Source organism: Venturia canescens, chromosome 2 (assembly GCF_019457755.1).
Source record: "Venturia canescens isolate UGA chromosome 2, ASM1945775v1, whole genome shotgun sequence".
NCBI lineage: Eukaryota > Metazoa > Arthropoda > Insecta > Hymenoptera > Ichneumonidae > Venturia > Venturia canescens.
The window spans coordinates 7,440,315-7,455,317 of record NC_057422.1 but is presented as its reverse complement, the minus strand read 5'-3'; the positions used below and the strand labels follow the sequence as shown (position 1 = coordinate 7,455,317).

The window sequence follows — 15,003 nt, the reverse complement described above, 5'->3', positions numbered from 1 at the left end:
TAATCAATAACTGCCAAAAAAATGATTTATTGGACGTAAAATATTTTTTTATCCAACCCAAATGAAAATATTTTAGTAGCCAATGAATTTCCCTCAAATAATTTGAATTACTTGGAAAAAGAATTTTTTTTTTAACAGTGCGGGGACTCTCGAATTCTGCCCGAGAGCCGGAACAACGATTTGAAAATAATAACGTAAATAAAAGGAAATGCTTTGCCTGACTTTCCGTCTCTGCAAGCAAGACCTGCGGGATGACTCATTTTCGCTTATCTCAAACGACAAATGAGTCCGAACGAAAATTCACCAGAGTAAATCACTTTGGTCGAGAACGCAATCTGTATTTGAGCAACGTCGACGAGAAACAAAAATAAATCAATCGAAAGATAAGTCTTCTCTCGCCCGGTTATGCAATGAACTAGTGGCCGGACGTGACCAATCCGCAGTTGTACGTTCTAGAAATCAATAGAATTTTACTCAATCTCGATTCGTGCTATCGAAAACCCTCGTCAATATTCATAAGACCAGAATGTTCGACGGAAACGATTTTCAAAGTAAATGCACCGACGATCGTCTCACTTTCCGATGATAAAACCGCTATCCGTTTAGTAGATCCAAGAGGATGAGCGGCGTGTTTTCTTTCGTAGGGACAGATTGTTGGGAACTCGGAATGCTAATGAAAAATTGACGAAACGACACAGTTCTTCAGCTTCATTAGAATCTTCCGTATTTATTTGATTGCGTTCATTCAAATACAGCTATCGCACGAATTTTCATTTATTACCAGCTGTTCCTCGTGCACATACAATTTTCAATGTTAAAGATGATTCTTCAGTTTCTTTTTCAACAAGATTCTCGAAATGTTTTTTATTTATTTTTTTTAATTATCGTTTGGTTTACTATCGTTCCATCAAAATTATTGCGACTTTTTTCTACACAAAATTGTCCATCAGCTAGCGCTCAATTTTTCCCTTTTCGAACGATACTCAAATTGGTTATTCGTCGTTTAGGTCGATATTTTCAAAATACTGTATGAATCGTTAATTTCGTTGAATTGAACGGAGTGTCAAAACGCATTTTCTGCCGTATCTTAATAAAAGTTGAACAGTGAACAATTTGGCGAACGATAAATGAATGAAAAATCAATAATACAAGACCTCGAGACTGTGCTCATTTCGATTAGCTGGAACTCAGTATATTGGACGATCCCGATTCATAATTTCAACGAGTTCTTCGTAAGCGCGATCATTATCACTAAAAGGCTTGACCAGATCCGGAGTTTTCTAAAAACGTGCAAGGTTTAGTAGCACTGGACTCGAGAAGGCAATGCGTCATTATGTTTTGGTGCTTCTTTGCAGATGATAATTAGTTCAGTAACTCAAAACTTACCGTTTGGGGAGCTTGGTTTTTCTCGGCCTCTCCATTCAACTTTCGTCTCATGTCCCTCTGAGCCATGGCCTGTGCCAAGGGTTCCAATTCCTCGTACATTTCGTAAATAGCTGTGATGTCACCCTCGCTTGACATAGCTTTTTCATAAGTTAAGCTGCGCTTAACGAGATCGCTTTTGGAAATATCGACGCTGACGAGCTCTTCAAGGTACTCCAAGTAGGCTGTTGCTTCGAATTTTGGTTTTTCAGGGCTTTTTTTCAGCACTTGAATCATCAGGTTGGACAGCTTGAACTCCTTCAACGTTGACAGATTTGGATATTTTTTTCTGAACATCGGAAAAGTATCTACGAATCCAGCAATAACAGAATCGAAATCGTCCTCCAAGCCACTTTTTATGATAGCTTGGACCAGCAGGACCGAGTCGAATATTGGAGAGTGGGTGACCAGCAAGGCAGGCTTCGGCGATACTTGGAGAAATCCGAGAAACATTCTCATAGCGACTGGTAACGAAACAGTCGGCAATTTTTCGTCAAAACGAAACACATCGGAGCCGAAAAATTGGAGATCCTCGAGTTGTATTTCTGGTAGATTTAGTGGAGGCTTGATCCAAACAGACATCATCTCAGCTCTCAGTTTTACCGTGAGTCTCAGGATGTTTTTGTTCCCGATTTCACCCAATGAAGTCACGCAGAAGTAAACGATTTCGCAATCACCAACACTATAAGGCACCTTTGCTATCGACTCCTGTAGTAAAAATAGACGAGAATTAGAATTTAAAATGAATCCAATTATTCGATGAAACTATTATTTTATTGGTATCTAAATCGTTTTAATTATAACCGTTCCAGGGTTCATCGTCATGGTACTGATATCTCAAAAATACTTTGGATGGCGATGGCGATATGATATTCTTGTCGTTTCCTCAGTTTTCTGATCCACTCAAAAACCAACGCTTCAAAGTTTCAGTAACACTTCTTTCCTCACCGAAAGAAAAATCTAACTGAGCCCAATTGTATTCCGCATCGAAAATCTTACCGTGGAAAAAGCTTCCGGACGATAACGCGGCCTTGAACGGCTGTTTAACATATTTAAACAATGAATTCAACAAAGCGAGCGAGATATTCGTTTATTCTCTTCTGAACAGTCAAACTTTTAGCAAGAATTTCATCCGACCGAGGTTCATGACTAATGTCTTCCAGCGAAAAACAGCTCATTTCGTTTCGCAACGATTCTGGACAACGATGCAGTTTGAAAGCGAAATTTTGTTCGACATATTGTTCAATTAATTATTCAACAACACGACGCGGGAGATATTTTTTGACCACGTTCCAAATCTGCAGTTTAGTTATTACAGGGGCTGATAGAGTTACCAAGAACGAATAAATTTTTTGGCCTTTTGTTGTTTCGCTTGGCACGTGGGAACAATAAATCTTGATTTTATTGTTTTTCTTATGGTTGAGTCTTTCTTTCGAATTCTGGAAACTTTTTTATCGTAGAAACCAATGTTTCCAGTAGTACCAAGTTGTTTTACAGTGTCGACGTAAATTTTTCGCGAATATTTTAATATATTCGTGTAACGCAGATTTCCATTACGAATAATTTGGAATTGAATTTTCGAAACTTTGATCTCAAGTCGATTCGAAAAAATGTTAAATCGATTAATTCGAAAGAGTTGCATTTGACTTGATACAATATTCAATATTTTTAAATGAAAATTCACTTCTATACGAACAATTTTTTCGTGCCAAACTTTTTTCAGAGCGGTCCGCAGGACAGTTTGCCCAGAGATACGCGTGATGTGAAAACGCGATGCATCATCGATTGGCCTACAATTGTTCTCATTGAGCGTTGAAAATAAAGTCAAGAGAGTCGACCGAATCCTCATATTTATTTCGCATTTTCAACGAGAGCCTTTTTCCCAGTAAACTTTTCATTTTTTCTAACACGATAGTATGCAGGAGCAATAGTATGCAGAATGCTATTCGCGATAGCCAGGGAACATTGTTCCGGCTTCGGTAACGGCTGATCGTCGATCTATGCCCGTATAACTTGGGTATTATTCAGCAAAGTACAGTAAAGCGACGGGTGTGTGTAGACGTTACGAACAACGGTAATACTATTACGATGTCCCTTATAGTTGTTTATTTGCTTCTTTCTCTCTCTCGGTCTCTCGGTCTCTCAAGCGGGCAGGAAAGAGCATAAACTCTTATGAGAGCTCGCGATATCGTTACATATAACGTGTGGGTTTCTCTTACCTTCATTGCTCGCTTGCATTCGTAATAGTGGGAAAAATATAATAGTCCCGGATTACAGGTACGGAAGAGGAAGGTAAAAGGCTCTTTCTCTCTTGGCGCAGATTCTGATGCTGGCATAATAAGAGGGAACGAGAGAGAGAGAGAGAGAGAGTCGGCGCGCGGGAGTGCCTTGACCCTGAGAGTGTGAAAAATCCTCGCGTTTCTGTTCTCCTCTCGAATATCCTCACAGACAGCTGCATCTCTCAATTTCTAAGGTTTTACACGTGAGCGAGATACTGATCTATTTCGATTTTTACTCATCTTCCTCACTTTCATCGGTAGACTTGATTTCTGCTCGGTGAAATTAGAATGAAACTTTTGCAAGTTTTGCTTGTTGGGTTGGAATGCTTTACGGAAATTTTTAGATGTTTTTTTGGAAGTTTCTTGCCCGGTTAATCGATCGGTGCTGACCGAGGGTTTAGGAAACTAGAAGAAAAATTGCGTGCTCCTCGTTTCGATTGATGTTGAATATCATTTTTTTCTGAGAACTTCGAATGAACTTTTGTTCCCGGCTTTTTGTCATCGAGAGCTCGCTAGCTATGAAAAACTCTCGTGAACTCAAGGTTCGTCCAATTTTACGTACCAGACTGAGCTACATAGCGGTGTAACGTCACTCTCGTGATGCTTTGAATCGCCTAAGTTTTATCCGGGTCGAGTTCTACCTCTCGTCCGTTGACTTTCCGTGCTTCTGGAATCTTCGTCGGTGGCTGAATGAATTGTGACTGCGAGAGAGAAAAAATTAACGAGGTTGGTGAGAATTACAGTGGAAAATGAGGAGAGAGGCGCGAGCGTTCTACGCTCGATATTTTGTATTTCCAAATGTTCATATATATTTAAAAACTGAATTTCCAGTTATTTGTTAACGAGGACCGATCTCGAAGTGTACAAAATTTATCGTTGCGCCAATGACCATCGAGACTGCGATGAAAGCTCGGAGGATCGATATTTTTCATGAATTCAAAGGGGAAGCCGAGGATTTGAAAAAATGCATGGTAATTGACGGTTCGTTCGAGAGCAAACGAAGCGGAAGGAATGGCGAAGCATTCTCGTGTAATTGTAGAGCAAAGAGAGGGAAAACGGAGAGAGAATAAGAAATGCGCGGGTGTGGGAGAGCAGGGGCCGGGGGCGCGGAGGGGTTGAAACGGTCGTACACCCCGTAAGCGAGGAGCGGTGAGCGCTAACCGGTCCATTCGTCGCGGAGTCTACGAGAAGGAGATGCAGACGGAAAGAGCAAGAAGAGAGAGCGAGAGAGACGGAAAAAAATCTCCTCTGAAGTGGCTGTGGTGAGAGATAATGATGGCGATGCAAGGGAACGGACTGGAGACCAACCATAAGAGGAGGAAGAAGGACGAAGAAGAGAGAAGAGCAGAGCCGAGGCAGCGCGTCGAAAGAGGATGGCGAAGAGGCAAGTTCACGTCCAAGAAGAGAATGTGGGACGATGCCCTGGAGTAACCTCCATCAAGGATGGACTTCCATTGGCGCGAGCCTCTCTTCGTCAGCCTCTCGTGCTCTCTTACACACTTTAAAACACCAAACATACGACGCGACATAGAGATGTATCGACTCCTCGGTGTGTTTGAGCCTGTTTCTATCTTTCTTTCATCCAGCAGGCACACGGCTACACGCGTAACTAACACGCTCCCTTCCATCTATGAATCTCAGGAGAGAGTCCTTGTTTCAAAAGTTACAAAATTATCCTCGAAATTTCCATGTGTACACTGAGAAAAGAGTAAACAACGAAATGTGCGGTATTACGGAGTGTCAATGAAATATATGATCAGCATCACACGGTTAAACATGATTAAACGAATAAAATAGTTTTAGATCAAACGAAGAAAACTTTTCCTATAACATCAATTGTTATTGAATAAATCATTTATTTTTCTCAGTGTATCGAGAATGTTTTCAGAGTTGTTTTCGTTCGATCACTGCCAGTCATTTTTTAATTTTTTCGTCTTCATCGTCGCCTCGATTCTTCCATTCGTCGATTTTGTTTACAGATTCGGAGCCCGAGTGTTTGAATTTTTTTGGCGTGTAGAGTCGCCTCGGAACGGAAAGAACTGTTGCGACTTTTTAACGTGTTTTTTTCGAACAAATTTGAAGCCTTGCTTCATTCGATATCATTTCTCGAAATCGATGTTTCGCAAGCCCGTCGTTTTTCGTCTCCGCTTTTTTGCAACGAGAAAAGGACGGAGAGTCGTCATCTCCTCGCTCTTTCCTCGGGGTCGATGCCACCGAAGTGCTCTGTGGCCGGTCGCGGCTCCTCTCCATATGGTGGAGATTCCTTCTGCTCTTCTCGTTTCCCGTTTCACCGGGCGATTGCACGGAACGTGTACCTGAAGGATACCGAATCGAAGGTCGTTCGTTAATGTATGTAGTTCGATCCTTCGAGCCAAACTTCTCTCGCGTGTTTTCCTTTTTTATAAGGGCAGAAATGACTTTTTCCCCATAGAGCCTTTTCTATGGATTTTTATCGTGAGTTGCCATTCGATCAGTGAAATTACCCGAAGAATAATCCCTCGAAATCTCATTTTTCGATGAGTTTTTCGAACTAATCGAATACGCCGCATCCAAATTTTCGGCCATCGAAATCCTCGATACCGAACGTTCCTGTTTTTCTTTATTCTTCCTTCGCACGCTTTAATTCCCGAATAAATGAACCCTCATCCGCTCCTCGTCCCAAATCTATTTTTATCCTCTCCATTTTTTTCACTTCGTTTCTTACGACGTTTTTTTGCAATTCTCGCGCTCACGAGAATTCGTGAATATACCGGAGGTCCGAGGTCGATGACCGCAGTCCTGTGTCCACTCGAGAGTTTATAAAGAACACGCAGAATCACGAAGATCCGGAACTTCTTGTTCCGAAGCTCCAGCGCACTCGGCGGATGCGTAAGGTCGAAGGTCAACTTATAATCCCTCCTCAAGTATCTGTCCAGCTCGCAAATTAGGTGCCGGTTAAACGGATCGACATTTTTTCAAATTTTCTTTTTCCAATCATAATCGATTAACAGGAGAAACGAATTTCTAATGCTTTTGCCAATAACCATTCCTGTTCGTTTGTTTATTTCTAAACAGAAATGCCGATCGAAGAATCTAATTTTCCAAGGATCGATTCTTGTCCAATCGATAATCGATTTTTCAGATCGATTATTCGACATTCGATTGGACGAAAATGAGAATAAAGATTCACATTGCGATCGACGAAGGCGCAAAGCTTCCTGAACTGGCGCTCCGAGCCACTCGATCGTGGTTGCAAATCCAGGATTACTCGTTACTGATAATTATCCCGAATTCTACAGTTCATAAAATACATCGACCCGAGTACAACTTTTACGGGAATAATGATGATAATTCCTCACCATATTCGCTGACCAGGTGAGACGGGCACAAAGTTCATGCCGCGAGAATGTTGTATTGCATAATAATTATAATCGCGGAGTGCCAGAGGTAAGACGTTGCAGGAATAACATAAAGGTTAAAAAAGAAAGTGAAGAATGAAAGAAAATAATAACGGCGACGTGCCTGCGATCGAGGAAAGATTGGCAAGTCGCGATGAAATTTTGTGGTGTTGCTCGCAAAAAAAGAGCTGCGACGTTTCGAGAACGTAAACATTTTAAAATTCACTAAAAATTATGCGAAATGAGAGAGAGAGAGAGAGAGAGAGCGGAGGAAAATTAAAGAAAAGTTATCTTTCGCAGAATTGGCTGTTGGATCAAGCGTAGAAACTGAGAAGCGAAAATAGAGAAGGGAAGTCGCACGCGAGTAAGGATCGTTCGGTTTCACCGAAGAAAATTTTCAAACTTCCTCGCTGTGGTGCACGAAGCTTTGGACATCCCATAGCGGTTCTTCCTCGAGAATCGAAGGTCAGTTAACGCCGCGAGTGCAGCGAAGTGTGTAGAAGTATAGAGAAGAAAGGAGAGTGTACAACCAAGCAGTCAAAGTAGTCCACGATCGTACAACGCTGCACTCGGCGGAGTTCCGCTAACTGCAGTTTAGAGATACGACAACGATTCGCATGGAAATTCACTATTTTTCAATTGCTTTTCAGTTAGTAACAAAGCAGAATATTTCGACGGTAGAAATTGAAAGAAAATATGGCTGTTTGCAACAGCTGCAAGAATCATTGGAGCGTTTTATCAATTCTTTTCAACTGGAATGCATTTTAGCGTTGACCTCATTGTAATAAATCATTCCTTTCGGCAAATAGTTATTTTAACGCTACAGATAAACCGTTCCGAGGCTTTACAGAATTCAACAAAGCTCGATCGACGTCCATGCGTTTGGAAAGGCCGCGAGAAGTAATGTGGTTGATTTTTTCGATGGTTCGTTGACCTCCGTGGCTTCGCGGTGGAACCGACCACGAAATTCACCAATGCGATTACGTAGCACAGCGAAGCTATAGATATATGGACTCGCCACCAATGTATATGTAAAAAGAGAATGAGAAAGAGGGAAAAAGGCGGTTGCGACGGGCGATTGGAAAGAAAGTGCGTGGTGACTGTGACATTGAATCACGAGTCCGATCAAACCGACACTGGTTCCGTGTATGAATCACTTTTGGCAACGTCGTATCATCAAAAGTCATTACTCTCTCCATTCATTTAGTTTCAACGCTAATGTTCGCATGCCCCATGCTTATTCTTTGGACTCATTATTATTTCGTCACCCAACAAAAATGTCTAATTTAACTGGCTCTTTTGATCCTCAAATTCGGTACTTCGATCTTAAAATACTATAATTCTTAAAACATTGTTCGTCTCGTAGAAAATCTGACGGTGAATCCTTTAACTCCGATTAAAAATTCCTCCTCTGACTCAGTTTTTATTCGGAAATTTTTATTCATCGCTCCACTCCTGACATCAGAACGAAATATTCGTAATTTTCAGGAGAATGAAGAAGATCCTCGAGTCTTGGACCAGGGACGCGAGTCCGGCAGCTCTCGGCCAAGGGCAAGGGAGTGCGTGCTCCAGAGGAGTAAAAAACTGGAGTGTATGGTTCAACATTAGTTTTAGTGAGGCTATTAGGATTTGGAGTGGCGCCTTGGAGTCGGAGCACGGATAAAAAGCGATTACGTACGGTCAGGTTCTTTCTTTCCATCTCGTTGTTTGGAGCATGTGCGCAGGCGAGGACGAAAGGTATGCAACTCGGTTCGTTCGCCGGTGCAGCACACGTCACATAACTCCGCCTTAACCCAGTGCGAGCGAGGCATTGCAGAGGGAGGGGTGGGGGAGAGTCTCTCATACGGGAGTGTTGTGCCCGTGGAAGTTAGGACGAGCGCTTTTTGGGTCTAGGTCTGTCCAGGGCGTTCACCCCTCGATCTGACTCTCGTGCTCGTGTTGTTAACACACTTTGCTTTAATACGGTCTCACTTGTACGTAAATCGAGGTCTGACGAACGAGAAAGCCTTTCGCCGTCGCCGTTCCGCACGTGGAACAGCGCGACTTGCGTCTTTACTGATCTCAGCGCGCGAAGCTCTCGCATCGGAGCGCAGGTACAATGGAAAAATGTGTGCCTTCTTCTGTCGCTGTAGCGAAACACACCGACTCACACACTGCCACTCGACCCATTACACGCTCGTACAGTTACCTACGTTACGAAGGACAACGCGGGCGCGATGCAGTCCTCGGCTTTTTACTTTTCAAATGGAAAAGGGCGCCTCGTGCTCGACGCCTCGACCGGCAGAGCCTTCGCACCTGTGGCCCGATATCCCCCGACCAAACGACTTGCCCCTCGGATTATTCAGCAGGAACGAAATCTAAATCGAAAATAATCGTCCTGGAATGATCCGCTGCGAGGCTATTTCTCCACTCAGCACACTTTATAAAAATGCTCTTTCTTCATTCCTCACGAACTTTCATGGATGCGTTGTTGAATCTTTTCCAAATCTCTCATTTCCATTCGAGTGGACGAAAAAATTCAAATCTTCGTCGCATCCGTTCGATTGTCATTTTTGATCAATTGGTATTTGCGATATCGAGCATGCAGCAATAACGATTCAATAGAATCGCGTAGCCAATAATCACCCATCCCCGAATAACCTAACGATAAGTGAACTCTTTTGGTTTCTTTGAGTAAAATGATTTTCAGTTCCAACTCGATCAGCACGTTTCGAGCGCTTTCTGAACTTATGGACTGAGGTAAATGCAGCAACTAAGTAAGGCTCATTATTACGAAGCAATTTAATGAATCTTTTTTCAAAACGGTAACGCGTTCATATTTAGCCTGTCTCATTGTGGTCGAAAGTAGGTGAATGGCGCAAAGTAAAAGATTCAAGTGCAGCTACAAGTCTCGCCATTATATATCCACTTTACTGTACATATAAATAAAAGTAAATACAAACACATACACAGCGGCCATATATACAGACATAACCGTGTCCCAGAGAGCGGAGCTCCCTTCCCCGCGGTTTCTTCCTCCGCTGTACCTATTACGCGGAAAACCAGGAAATGTGGTTCAACGACACCGCAACCTTAACCCGTAAAAGCGCGACGCGAGCGATTCGACGTTCAAGTTCTTGCGCGAATGAGAAAGTTGAACTCGCCCGCGAATATATACGAACAGGCTACGAGAGAACGATGAACCTGTGCAGAAGACTCGTGCAGAGCCTCCAACAGACCGAGCATGTTATATATCTATAACATCTTTGCATATATAGCCCCGTGCGGCGTATGCATTGCGAAAAAAAGGTCCACGTGTGTGGCTTTTCTTCCTGTGCAACAGAGAGAGGCTGTTAATCGCGCCGCAATAAGAGGCCCGTCAAACGTCAACGACGAATAACTGGGCTGGCCTGTTTCGTCGCGTGATCTCTGCCATGGACACGTACATCATTTTTTTCGTACTAAGTAGAACGGCGATCAATTCCCTTCAATCGTTCCTCAAACCCGTGAAATTTCGCCTCCAATCGAAACATCCTCGTCCCTGGATTATATTCGTCGTTTGCTAAAAGTACTGCTGGGATTTCCTCGGGATTCGGAGAGGACTTTTCTGGCTGCCTGGTCGATGCGCGTTTTTTCTCGCGCCATTGCACTAGTTTCAGGGGACTTCCGGCCCATTTCGTAGTCAAGAAATTGCCGACAACGCCGAATCGATTGATGACATCGGTCTTGAGATTCGGAGTTTCCTCATTTACGGGTCTGATCGCCTCTCAAGGCTCTGGCTGGAACAGGGACTCCGAGCTGGTGGAGATTTTCGTTGAAAACGAATGAATAACTGTGCAAGAAGATTCTTCGTGTAATTCTATTGGATTAATGATTTTTTAGGTTTTATTATCTTCAGTCTTTGATAGCATTGTTTTGGAAACAGAGACGATGATTCATGGTTCAGTATCGTTGAAAATGAGGCCATTAAGCGGACTCATTAGTTAATTACTGCAATTGCCCAGGTTTTTGCATCGATTCAAACGATTCGAATTGCTCTTCGGAACTCGTTAGCTTCTGATAAAGATCGGAAGGGAAGACATTAGTTAAAGCTTATCCAGTTTTTCAAGCGCTTCCAACATTTATTACGATTAATCAGTTATTTATAATAAATAAATAAATAAATAAATAAATAAATAAATAATGTCCGTATTGTACGCAGATGGAGCCAAGAGATTTTTGCTCGTTGTGGATCGAGTCTCAGGTGCATAGACTCGAGCGTAGATCCAGGATCAGCAGTACGAATGAAAGTATCACAGTAAACAGTTTTGTTGTTCTAGGTCCTCGGGTTCAGTGCTCGCTTCTTGGCTGCTTGCCACGGCTACTTGAGTCTCTCTCCTTCTCGCCGCCATTCTCCATCTGCGGCTTCGTCTTTTCTCACACCGCGTCCATGCGGAAATCACGGATTGTTCGGCAGCGCGGTGAATTAGCGAAATTTTTCACTCGTCATACCGATCATGCGTCATTGTGGGTTATCGAACGGAAGTGAACGGAATCATCGATTGCTGAGAATTGCGGACTCGAGGGGACTCGATTAATCTCGACGAATCCTAATTATTTGTTCGCTCTCCTTCGCCATGATTCATTCCGCTCAATATTCATTCGCCAAATTATTTTCATACGAAAAATGGACAATTTCACATCGTCGCGAATAAGCAAAAATTTACATTCTCAATTGTTTCTTTCGTCAGATTGATTTGAAATAATCGAAACGTCCAAAAACCGTCGCATTCGCGCGTCCTCGAGAGTGCGATGCTATGGCGAACGAGCATATAACTGCGCGTGAACGAACTTCATTTCAAATCATAAAATAATTGAGAGCCGTTAAGAAGAGCAAACGAATGACAAACGTTCGTCAAGAATAAAAGCGAATCTCTGATAAGCCAACAGAGTGTATTATTCCTACGTGTATAATTCATTGTGCAAATGACACAAATGGAACAGAGAAATTGCATAAACTTTCATCTGGTCGTTGCTGGATGGCGGATCGAGAAGTATAAGTAGTCTCTCCGGTGCTCACGAAACTCTCATCCGCGTGTAACGTAACGAGACAGCGAGCAGCATCTCGAGTTAACGAATATACATATATATACGCTTAGCATAACGAGGACTGTACACGAGATGCAGCGTTGATCGAGCGTGTGCGCGATAATTGACGAAAAAAATGGCGTTAATTTCATGAAGAAAGATGAAAAGGCTCGCCGACGTTTGTGCGAAAGTATAGAAATTTTTTAGAAAATTGACCCGCTTTTCTCAATGAATTATACGTTGCGTCACTCGCTTTGAAGAATTCGCCAAAAACAAATTATCGATCGAGACGAATAAAGGAAACCGAATACGTAAGGCGGCGGATTAAAAAATAACTTTCTGTACCAAGCCCAATTTATTGTGCCAGTGAAGAAACGCAGGTTCGTCGAACTTCGTTGATTAAGCTCAACAAAGTATCACTCGAAATTGAGCTTATTTAAACTTGAAAACTCGTCAATTTGTAGTGAATTCCGTTACGTTTACGGATTTAAATGAAGCTCGAGTGATGCTATTTAGATATTTTGATGCAACTCGTTCATTAAAAATCAACGGTTCTCCACTTTTTAAATCGTTTTCATGGCCAGCGGTATAAGACGCGTTGAAAATAACGTGCGCTTGATTTCTGCACACATTTATAAATCTATGTCTTGATTATTTACGAGGAGTATGGAAAAGTTTCCTAAACGCGGGCAATTAGGCCGAAATGACGTGCAGGGATTACCGTTAGCTCACCTGACGCTGATTTCCGGGTTTCGCTTACGCGAGAGCCGAGTTCCCCGGAGCCCCTCGAGGCATTTCTTCGACGCGGAGAGTGTTTTTGAGCCTCGATGTACGGAGACAAATAACGTGGCTTTTTAACTCACTACGAAATTTCAGTTTTAATGGAAATAAATATTTTTCGTTACTTTCGACCGTTATATCGTTGCGCTATCGGTACTGTGAAATCTTCCATTATTTATTCTCTTGTGCATGCGTCGTCGAATAGCGCACTCGCGGCATCTCCAAATTTCGTTACGCGAGATTCTATCTCAACGATTTTTTCACAATGTAATATATTTATGGTTCATATCTCAGTGCTCTGAAAAACCTCGTTTCTCTAATTGACCCAAAGTTATTCAAAAGTTCGAGCACTAAACTCGATTTCAACCTCATTTTTCAAACGTCATTTTGAGCGAGCTCTAACGACTCCCAATATTTGCTTCCCCAGCAAACTGCTGCGTCTTGAGACGTTTTCAAAAAATCGTTTCGATTCAATCAAAACATTCTCCGCTGACCAAGTTGCGAGTGAAAATTTTCAATTTTCATGACCGTTCGTTTTTTTTCCAATTCCACTTTTATTCTGTTCGGAAAATTCGATATTTTTCTGGATGTTTCCAGTCAAATAATCAGGACAATCGAGAACTTTCGTGGTAGTTGGATTGTTTTATTTTTTTCTCACGCGTTCATTGCCCGAAAAAATGAATGTTACGGGAAGTCAAGGTGTTTTGCCTCCGCGCGCGCACAGGTTTATCGAGTGTTACGGTGTGAAACTTGCGTCAGAGGAAAATGTAAGTGGCCCGGGGCAGGAAGAGGCCCGCACGGTGTGTTGGCGGACCGGGCCACGCGTTCCCAAACGTGTACGAAAGTAATAGTGACGGATCGTAAAAAGTTATATTGTATATAAATTTCATTCCACGTAACTCTACTTTTGGAGGGTTATGCTTTCGATTAACACGAATGAAAAAGGTTCGCTAAGATAATTGAATAACTGCGAATCGAGCGGAATAATTTCTCGAACAAAAAACGACTCCAAAAAAAGGCATTTTTAGAAGAATTTATAGAAACGAATAAAAAAACAATCTCGCACGATTCCCGCGGCATGAAAATTTCTTACTCCCCTGTTTTATCAAATCCCCAAGTCCTTGCTCCTTCTTCCTTTCTTTCGCATTGAATTTCGGAGTGATAAAAAAACCTAATAACTATAATCAGGCGCTCAGTAATGAGGAATAAAAAAACGTGTACGAAAGTACGGGCTCGTTGTGTTCTTGAACCGAAAAACTTTTCATTTGGTTCGCTCTTCCGTCGAGACCTAGAATTTTATAGAACCACTTTTTCCAGTCGTCGTTTGATGGGGAGTAAAAGAGAGAAATAGAAAAAAAGGGGGGACGGAGGGGGGAAGAGAAATGAAGAGCGAGGGCGAAGATGCAGCAGGTGCAGCGAACCTGCCGCGCGGGCTGAGAGTTTACCTGCGAGCGAATCGTCGTAGCGAAGATGCGCCTGCAACTATTTTCTCCCGGAACAAAACACGAGGAGAACGGTCAGTGTCTCCGAGAGACAAAAAATAGAAAGGATTGGAAGACGAGAAGAATAAAAAGGACGAAGGAAGATTCGTCTCTTTCCTCAGATCGGTTTCAATCCCTCAGAAATATCAATAACAAAAAACATCAAATTCACCGTTCCTGTGGAATCGAGTAATCTCTGTGTTCTTCTAAACAATGATAAAAAGTCCCAATAAAAAGTCCAACACCCAATGATCGCACATAGAGTTTGTATTCCGTGACTCCGCACACGTTGCCCAAAGTAAGTTCAATTAATCGAGACTCCAAAACAAACTAGTGTCTCTCATTAAATGTTGATTATACTGTCGAATAAAAAAAGAACGATTGATACTGAGAACGAGTGAAATGAAGATTCGGCAGATGTGGAAAGGTGCGAATAGAGGAAAGATCGTGAAAATTTTTGCTTTCGGAAATCAGGTTAGCAGTATAAAAATCGTGATTACGTACGGGACAGAGTTTGTTGAACTCAATTGCAACTTTCCGTCATCCTCTACCACGGTCAGGTATCTATTATACTCTCGAGGCTCGTAGGAGACTTACGAGATCGGCGTCGTCGGATCC

General features: G+C 42.4%; 2 protein-coding genes across 2 annotated transcripts in view; both read right to left on the bottom strand.

The window, feature by feature from the left end:
* Positions 1–701: 701 nt before the first annotated feature.
* On the bottom strand, positions 702–2,390 carry LOC122406568 (uncharacterized). The gene is made up of 3 exons (XM_043412095.1): positions 2,227–2,390; positions 1,387–2,130; positions 702–1,280 (listed from the first exon to the last, which is right to left on the bottom strand). Exons 1-3 carry the CDS (start codon positions 2,245–2,247, stop codon positions 1,188–1,190), a joined length of 858 nt encoding a protein of 285 aa, XP_043268030.1. The 5' UTR covers positions 2,248–2,390; the 3' UTR covers positions 702–1,187.
* Positions 2,391–4,260: 1,870 nt separating this feature from the next.
* Positions 4,261–15,003, bottom strand: part of LOC122405706 (protein FAM76A) — a 60,631-nt gene continuing 49,888 nt past the window's right edge. Inside the window, exon 7 of the mRNA XM_043410603.1 lies at positions 4,261–4,402. The gene's annotated coding sequence lies outside the window, so the exon portion shown is untranslated. The remainder of the gene's footprint in view (positions 4,403–15,003) is intronic.